General features: G+C 50.0%; 1 protein-coding gene across 1 annotated transcript; it reads left to right on the top strand.

Annotated features, from left to right (window-relative positions):
• Window positions 1–623: 623 nt before the first annotated feature.
• Window positions 624–6,345, top strand: RESP18 (regulated endocrine specific protein 18). The gene is given in 5 exon segments (XM_079924369.1): window positions 624–1,555; window positions 3,211–3,234; window positions 3,237–3,314; window positions 4,370–4,497; window positions 4,822–6,345. Coding segments are annotated over 5 exon segments (651 nt in total). The 5' UTR covers window positions 624–1,449; the 3' UTR covers window positions 5,137–6,345.
• The last annotated feature ends 2,998 nt before the right edge of the window (window positions 6,346–9,343 follow it).

Genomic DNA, 9,343 nt, shown 5'->3' with positions numbered 1-9,343 from the left:
TCCCTTTTTCTTGTAGCATTGTACTTCTCAAAGCAGGCTCACACTCATTTGCTCCTAGGCCTAAATTATTTCTGTAAACAATTTTTGAATATTATGTACAACACAAATCATTGACAACCAGTTCCTGGCATGATAAAATAGCTTGTGTCAGACCCTCCCATTAACATTGAACGTATCTACTCTAGACAAAATATAAAAGTGATTGTATGAAAATATGGAGACCAGCCAAGCAAGAAAAACTAGAGGGAATATAATCCTTGAAAAAAGGGAAAACCTCCCCCCGCAACCAATGAGTTCCACATTTAACAGGCTTTTCCCCTAATGACACTTCACAGTTTCCTGTAGCACATGGGGAAACAGGCATGAAAGGCAGAGAGTGGAAGTCTGAATGGCCAAGGAAGTAGTGGTTGGAGTACAGGAATGCCAGAGCAGGTAGAAATTGAGCAAGAACTCTGGGAAATGAGTGAGCTACAGAGAAGGGAACCCAAAATCCACATGCTAATTCCCCTCACATCCTTAGATACCTTCTAAATGGCACAAGTGCAGGGCGAGATTTTAAGGAACCTAGTGGAAAAGTCAAATATCTGAACAGGGATTTTTTTTGTAGCTTCCACAGTGTTTGGGACACCAAGTTTGGGGTTCAGGACTCCCAAAATTAAAAGGCCTTGGTAGGGCTTCCCTGGTGGTGCAGTGGTTGAGAGTCCGCCTGCCGATGCAGGGCACACGGGAGGACACCGTCCGGGAAGATCCCACATGCCGCGGAGTGGCTGGACCCGTGAGCCATGGCCGCTGAGCCTGCGCGTCCGGAGCCTGTGCTCCGCAAAGGGAGAAGCCACAACAGTGAGAGGCCCGCGTACCGCAAAAAAAAAAAAAAAAAAAAAGAAAGAAAGAAAGAAAGAAAGAAAGAATACAGTGATTTGAACCTGGGCGATGGCAGTGGATGTGGAGGAGTCATGGATGTGCATGTACTCAGCAGGTCAAACCCGTGACTGCTGAAGGTTTTAAGGCGGGTAAGGGTGAAGTAAGCAGCAGGATAATAAAAATAGACTAGATTCATTGAGTGCCGACTATCCAGTCGCTGTTCATATTTAATCCTCGCAACAAACCTATGAGGCAGGTACAATTCGCACCCACATTTTACATGCAATCCGTTTTTCCAGCCTTGGGATTGGGAGTAGAGGCGGTAGTCCTCGGGACCTGGTTTATGTAAAAAAGGAGTGGGCTCCTGGGAGTAAGGTGGGGTGGCCTGTGGGGAGGTAGGGAAGTAAGGGTTGGGTAGGCGTCCGCAGGGGGCAGGGCCCGCCGGCCATTGGTCCCGCTGCCAAGGGAGCTTTGTGCAGATCCAGTCTCGCCAGCGGGTGGGAAGGGACAGCCCCGCTCAGTCCCTCCAGCAGCTGTCTCTACCTCATCTGCGATTTGGTGGGGAGCCAGCGCACCAAGCCCGGGAGGATGCGGCGCCCGCTGTGGCCTGGGGGCTTCCGGGGGCTCTGGCGGCTCCTCTGCTTCCTGCTGCTGAAGAGCCGCCCAGGGAGCGGCCGCGACGTTAGTGATCACGGTCAGGAGGACACCTGGGGCGTGCGGGCAGGGCCAGAGAGCGATTCTGAGAGAAGTGGGTCCGGGGGCCTCAAGGTTAGGAACTTAGGAGGAAAGGAATCTGTTTGGGGGGTGAGAAGAGAAAAATGCGCAGAAAGAGGCGCAGGCCTGGCGTGGGGCTCGGTGTATGGGGTGCGGACTTAAGAGAAGCGGACTCGGGAAGATTGGGGATTCGGGAGAAGGACTGAAACACACGGGGCCAGCGGGAAGTAGAACCGGCCTGGGCGGCCCGCGCTGAGGGGCCAGGGAAGAGATGCCCATGGCTGAGGGATAGTCAGGGGACCAGGATCTCTGCACAGTAGGAGCAGGGGCCGCGGGTATCGGGCTCCGGAGAGAAGGCTAGGCCAGGGATGACCCAAGCCTTCTTTATAAGCCCCTAGAGCCTGGTGTTTGCGATCCAATTTCCGGTAAGAACGGGAAGGCTAGGATGGGGTAAAAAAGGATGGAGGGGGAAAGGATCCATCCTCTTCCTTCCCCTTCACTCTGCGCCAACCGGGTAGACCATCGCTGACACGTGTGAGCAGCCAGAGACCGACTGCGCAGACTCGAGGATTCCAGCGCCCTGCGCTTGGGGCAGACGGCGCAGACTCCTAGCCTGATGCCAACTCTCCTCGCCCGATTCTTGGGTTTAGAGGCCAATGCAGAGGACTCGCGAAAAACTGTAGGAGGAGACCTGGGGGCGGGGAGCGGGACGCGTGGGGCGGGAGAGGACCGGCAAGACTTGTGGGGACGACTCGCTCTCTTTACTGCCCAGAGCCGCCTCCATGCCAGGCTTTGGCCACCGCTCAGCACCACGGACAGCGCCAGGTGCCCTGTGGGTCTGGCTGAGGGTGTCTGGGTCACCACTTTTCTATCAGTTCTGGAAGCGCTGCCTCAGAGAAGCTCTCTCCTTCCAGAAGCTATTTTCCTTCTCAATATTAGGTTCTGCTCCTTCCTAAAGCCAGGAAAATGATATTAGGATCCATTTGACTGGGGAAGAGAATTCCCTTTTCATGATGACTCATGGTAGTTCCACTATAGGAAAACAAACAAACAAACAAACAAACATCCCAGACTCCAACCCTACCCCATTTACCTGGAATGAGGCAAGTGTGTATAGCATTAGGAATTATCTCCATCCCCGTCCTTCCCCTTTGCACAGTCGGGCAAACTGTGGCTTTCAGGACAAGGATCCAGACACTCAAACCCTATACATACCAATATTTTCTTCCTCGAAGGATTCCAGGCGTCCTCTCCAATCCCCTCCAGGCTTCAAAGCCTTCCCTGAATGCAGTTCACCTGCTCCCCATGCCCTACCTGTTCACCTGATTATCCATTCTATGTGTGTAGCTTTCTGAGTCTCTTCTTACCTCACCCTCCACAGGCTGCGTGTGGAGCTTGGCTCTTACCTGGAAGTTGGTACCAAAGGTGAATGAGGTGCAGGGGCTGAGGAACAGGGCAGGTGGTGACGGGGGAAGGAAAAATGAAAAGGAGGACTTGAAAGGAGATGGGGGTCTGGTGAGGGGGACAGAGACCACTGAACCCAGGGGTGATAGTGGAAGGAAGCTGCTTTCCTTCAGCTGGGATTTGGAAGGCTTCTGGTCAAGCTCCTTTCTCACACCACTATTTTGCCCTTAGATGGTCAGGGCCAAGTGGGAGTGGGCACCTCTGGACCCTCCAAGGATTTACCACCCCAGTCTTCCAGCAGTTGCAAGTTGTACTCCAGCAGATTATGCCCCAAGGTGAGTAAGAGCTGGAGAAGAGAGGCTGAGGCTTGGTCAGATACAGGGGTATAGTGAGGGGCTTTTTGACCTGAGAACAGGCTTTCAGCCCCAAATGTCTGTACTTGACACTTTCCTGTCATGCTTACCTCATGGAGAGACCAAAATGGGGATGGAGGTAGAAGGGCAGGCTGTTTGCCCTTGAACACCCTGGAAGGGCCCAGCAGAGGCTTCTAGAAGAAGCCCCTGGAAGAGGTCAGCATCTAACTCCTTGGGACTAGCCCCAACTCCAGGCACGATCTGAGTTTTTCCAGGGCCAGGAATCCTTAAGTTCTCAGCCAGGAGAATACACACACACACACACACACACACACACACACACACACACACACCCCTAAGCCTCTGAGTAGGAAGCAGAGCGAATTGTATGACAAAAAGAAGAGAGGAAGGAAAGGGAGTGGGGACTCCCTTAAAGACAGATGGCTGACCCTTCCTTAGAGCAGAGTTTCATGAATGGGAGAAGAGTCAGATAGGAAATCTGGCTTGAGTTCATGTTACTACTACCACTACTGATGTCTAATATGTGTAAAATGCCTTAGAGTAGTGGTTCTCAAAGTGTATCCCCAGACCAGTAGCATCAGCATCACCAGGAGACTTGCTGGAAATGCTAATTCATGACCTTCACCCCAGACCTCCTGAATCAGAAGCTCTAGGAGGGAGGAACAGCCATCTGTGTTTTAGCAAGCCTTGCAGGAGATTCTGATGTACTCTAAAGTTTGGGAATCACTGCCTTAGAGTTTTCTCAGCACTCTGTACATCCCTAATCTCATTTAATTTTCACAATAGCATCAAATGAGTCAGCAAAAAGAGTATAGTCCTAATCCTAACTGAATGTTTATTATATGCCAGGCACTGTACTAAGCAAATTTTATATGCCATCTCATTTCATTCTCTCCACAAACTGTGATCCTTTGGCTACTTGAGGGAGAAGGGGAGTGTTGACCTCACTCTGGTCTCTGGAGTGGGCCAGTCAGAGCATCCCAGGTATTAATTCACCACCTCCTTTCAACCTGCAGGTTTGTTCTGGAAGGATGACATGACCCAGGATGTGATGACACAGAAGATGGGGCACATTGGCAAACTCCACCCCCAGGATCCATGTGTGAGGATGGGGCAAGAAGCCTTTCCCACCAAAACCACCGGGGTGAGGTGTGTGAAGCCTATGGTCAGTCCATGATGTCTGGTGCACAGAGAGAACAGGGAGGGAACGGGTATTAAAACTGCAGGTAAGAGCCGCCAGGAGCACTCTGAGAATGACTCAGAAGTCCTGTCTGGGATCTGCAGGAAACAGTTCCATGAACCACTAGTGACACCTGCAAAGGGAGACGAGGGAGGTGCTAGCAAGCCTAGGTCCCATTTCTCATCCCCATCTCTTGTAGGAGCAAGCAAGGGGAGAAACTTCGACTCCTATTCCCCAAGGTGAGACTCATGTGTCTTCTCAAGACTTTTAAAGCCCTGACTTTGGGTCCCATCTCTTTCCCTCTGGGGCCCTGTCACCCTTTTCTGCCTCCTTCTTGACTCCTGGCTTCCCTCCTCACAGGCCCCAGTGGTCAAGGTGAACAGGGATCAGTGCTTTACCTCCAAAGTGGTTTCGAAGGCCCTGAAACGAGAGGTGACCAACCCTGTCAAGGTGAGGGGCTCATTTTTTCTAGGGAAGTTGGAATCACCAAGGACATGTTTAAATGAGGGAGGCAGGTGTGAAGGAGGGAAATGGGTATTGGTGTGTGAACACAGAAGCTGCATTTTCCTGTCTCTCTCAGACTACTTGTGGGCATCCATATGAAAGGCTGGGGGGCGTGATGCAGGTGCTGGGAGTCTCTAAGGGTGAAATGATCTATAGGATCATTCACAGGCACTGAATTTCCAAAGGCGTAGAAAACTGCAGAGTTTTCAATGTTAAGTAAAAAGTTCTCCTTTCCTCCATGTACTCCCTTGTATATAGCAAGTGATAGCAAAGCTCCTTTGGATGAATGGGAGACGTAGCCCAGAGGCCCTCACATGCACCTCTTCCCCGCCTTGCTCTACTCTGTGGCCTGGGTAAGTCAACTGGGCAAGGCTCGGAATTATCTACCTAGGATGCTTGAACTCTTCGGAATCCAGATGGAAAACACCCATTTAGCACTCCCATCTATCTATAGATGAGACATTGGGGCCCAGGCTGGTCAAGCAACTTACTCAAGGCTGCATAGCAAGTTCATGGCAGAGCTAAGACTGGACCCAGGTCTTCTGATTCCCAGCCCTTTCCCCATACACAGTCCCTGCCCTTCCTCTCAGGGACTGCGGTGTGGGTTGTGCTGCCCCAAACATCAGACTCCTCCATATTGACAAAAGTCCTTTTCTGAACTAAGACCTAAATTACAAGAAGGCGGCAGCCAGTGGAAGATATGAAGGAAGGGCCTCCCAGGAAGAGAGCACCGCAATGACAAATGCCCTGACAGAAGGATACCATAGCAAGACTGAGGGAAAGTCAGCGGTAGAAGATTAGGTTGGAGATGTAGGCTCGGGGTCGACCACACAGGGGCTCACAGGTCATGGTGAAAGTTTGGCTTTTATTCCAAGGGTAGTGGCAAGTTAACTAGGAAATTTTAAGGATGGGGATGTAATAACGTGATATGATTTTAAAAGCTCACTCTAACGGTGTCAGGGATGGATTGTGAGAAAAGCGAGAGTGAAAACAGAGAGTCCTGTAAAGAGCCGATCATCCTGGTCCAGGGGAGACTGAAGTGGCTTGGACTGGGGTGGTGGCAGCGGAGCCGGCACCTCCAGCTAGCCATGTGCTCCATCCAGGGGCAGCCTGCACCTCTGGGGGCTTCTAGCCTCTCACACTCTCCTAGGAAACCAGTTCCTACTCCCATAAGATGGCAGCTGAGCTTCCTAAGCTTAGATTGGTCACTGGGTCCACACACTCAGAGCTAAGTGACAGACCCACCTGTGAGAGACCGGTTGCTGCCACGCCTTCATGAAAGCAAACAAGGTGCTGCCGTTCTTCTCCAGCCTGAGCCCAAGGGCAAATCAGCGGATGAGAACTCTATGAATTCTGTGTGGGAGCAAAGGGGACAGGCACTCAGTCGACGGGTTGAGTCACTGTGAGCTGACTCAAATCAGGGTGTTATTGAAGCATTTGCGGGAGAGTAGGTGAGGGAAGGGCCACCTCTCCACATACCGGTTCCAATCCTTTATTTCTGGTTTTAGGGCTTCTTTGAGTCGCCCCCCACTGTGGGCCACCACCTTGTCGCTGATTGAGACCTAGTGCAAAGCTGCTTTGCCCCAGTGCCCTCCCCATTGCCCTCTGGAGGGGAAGTTCCAGGATGACCGAAATCTGGATCATTAAAGTGACTTTGATGCAAACTCTCTGTGACTTGCCCTGAGGCAGGATGGATCGGGTTTGGACCTGGCCACAGCCTTCAAAGTGAGAGAGGTGGGACCAGAACAAGGGTTGCGGTGAGGAGAGCACAGCCCCTCACTGCTGCCGGAGGCTGCTTCTGTCTTGTTTTCTTTCCAGTGACCATTCCTGAAGTGAGGAAAGCGAGGATGGGACCACAGCTGGAATGGCAGCCTTCTTTACACACATCCAGCTATGCTGTGTGGTCTAGTTGCCCATCCTTCCATGTCAGACAGGCCTGGACCCTGCTGTTGTATGAGGGTCTCCCACCTCCACTATTACAGCCCCTGCCAGGGCTCTCTCACTCTTTGTGCGCTCAAGAATCAACATAGAAGTGCTGTAGTCAAAGTGTACACACATTAAATGTTTTGCTGACTCTTGCCAGTTTGCTCCTGGTAGCGTAAAACCTTACAAGGGAGGGAGTCATCTGATCACTCGTGCTCAGCTCAGCCAGATACCAGAATGTCCTATTTGCAAAGCTTTCTACTTCCCACGGTACTCTCATACTCACACTCTCATACATCAGAGGTGTAAGCACGTGGGCAGATATCAAAATTTAGTTTCTCTAAAGAACTGGGACTTGGCCACACATCTCATCCATTTAAGCAACCCAGAGAAATTAAGTGACTAGTTCTTGATGACCCCGATTCTTGGTCATGCTGCTGTTTTTGCCCTCTCCCCCTCTATTCGTTGTGTTCAGGAATGGACCCAAACCCAACACTAGACCAGTCATATTCATTTGTACCTAGTTCTCATTAAATTGGGCAACCCCTGCTACGCACCCACATTTCCCCCTCATTCATTCCCTCTTTCTTTCCAAGACAGAAAATAGAGAGAAGAAGATGAGCATTTTTAAAACGAAGGTAAGTTTAGTTCTTATCATAGAGGGGCAGAGTATATGATTTGGATCGTATTATTTGATAGAAAATGGGAAGCCATTGAAGGTCTGTTGAGCGAGGGAGTGACACAATGAAAGCTGAGCTTAGGAAGAACAATCTCACATTCCTGCAGAGGATGCGTTAGGGAGTAGGAGAAAAGTGGCAACATTCTAGAAAGACTGTCGAAATAGTGCAGTGTGCCACACGAGGACCTGAACTTGAGTGAAAGAGGACATATAAGAGGGATATCTTGAAGGATGAATTAATAAGCCTTGGCAAGTGTTAGGGGTTGAATCCTGTCCCCCCCAAAATTCATAAGTTGAAGTCCTAATCTCCTGGACCTCAGAACATGACCTTATTTGGAAATAGGAGTGTTAACAGATATAATTAGTCAATTTAAGATGAGGTCATTCGGGTGGGCCCTAATCCAGTATGACTAGTATCCTTATAAAAAGGGGAAATTTGGAGACAGACATGCATAGAGGGGAGATGACGTGAAGAGATACAAGGAGAAGACGGCCACCAACAAGCCAAAGAGAGAGGCCTGGAACAGCTCCTTCTAGCCCAAGAAGGAACAAACCCTTATAACACACTGATTTTAGACTTCTAGCCTCCAGAACTGTGAGACAATACATTTCTATTGTTTAAGTTCCCCAGTTTGTGGTACTTTGTTACAGCAGCCCTAGGGAACAAATACAGGTGAGTTTTGTTTTTGTTAGAGATGTTTTGCCTTAGTGAATCACGATGCTGCGCATGGAGCAGGGACATCTGGAGCGTTGGTTTTTTTTGGCTGCATTGGGTCTTCGTTGCTGTGTGCGGGCTTTCTCTAGTTGCGGTGACCGGGGGCTACTCTTCATTGTGGTGTGCAGGCTTCTCATTGCAGTGGCTTCTCTTGTTGTGCAGCATGGGCTCTAGGCATGCAGGCTTCTGTAGTTGTGGCATGTGGGCTCAGTGGTTGTGGCTCGTGGGCTCTAGAGCACAGGCTCAGTAGTTGTGGCACACGGGCTTAGTTGCTCCACTACATGTGGGATCTTCCCGGACCATGGATCGAACCCGTGTCCCCTGAATTGGCAGGTGGATTCTTAACCACTGTGCCACCAGGGAAGTCCCTGGATGTACTCTTAAAGGTTAAAGTCAAAAGCCTATTCAAGGACATCACAACAGCAATTCTCTCCTACATCATTTCTTTTCCCCTGCATGCCTGATTATTTTCATCAATATATTAAGTATGCTGCAATATCTCCTAGATCTAATTTTTTTTTTCTCAACTTCTGTTTCTGGTAATTGTGCACTACGTAATTCATACTATCTCTCCCTGCTGAAGACAGCGTGTCTTAGCCTGATTCCTCCCAAAATCAAAGCCTGAAGTAAGGGCTTGCATGGGGGTCATGTAGATTGGGATTAAATTTCAAGATGAGGAGTGAGAGAATGGGAAGGGTGAAACAGAAGGCTTGGAAAGCTATTGAAGGGTGCATTAAGGAGTTATATGCAACTGAGGTAAGTTCTTGTGGGGACTCTCTTAGGCATCATGTACAATGCACCTCAGAACTGTCCTCTGAGACAGAGAAAAGGAAAGTATTTATCCTATGGGCCCATCCCCCACCGGATAAAGGGTTGCACTACAAGATGTTAATTTCCTCATATATCCAGGTTTTTCATGCATGAGAATGTCTGAGCAGAGTCCCAAGGATATCTAATGCTGTGGTAGCAGAGAGGACCCAGGCCAAAAA

The sequence above is a fragment of the Stenella coeruleoalba genome, assembly GCF_951394435.1.
Source record: "Stenella coeruleoalba genome assembly, chromosome: 6".
NCBI classification, from domain to species: domain Eukaryota; kingdom Metazoa; phylum Chordata; class Mammalia; order Artiodactyla; family Delphinidae; genus Stenella; species Stenella coeruleoalba.
Note: the sequence above shows the minus strand (reverse complement) of the source record. Positions and strands in the feature narration are given on the sequence as shown.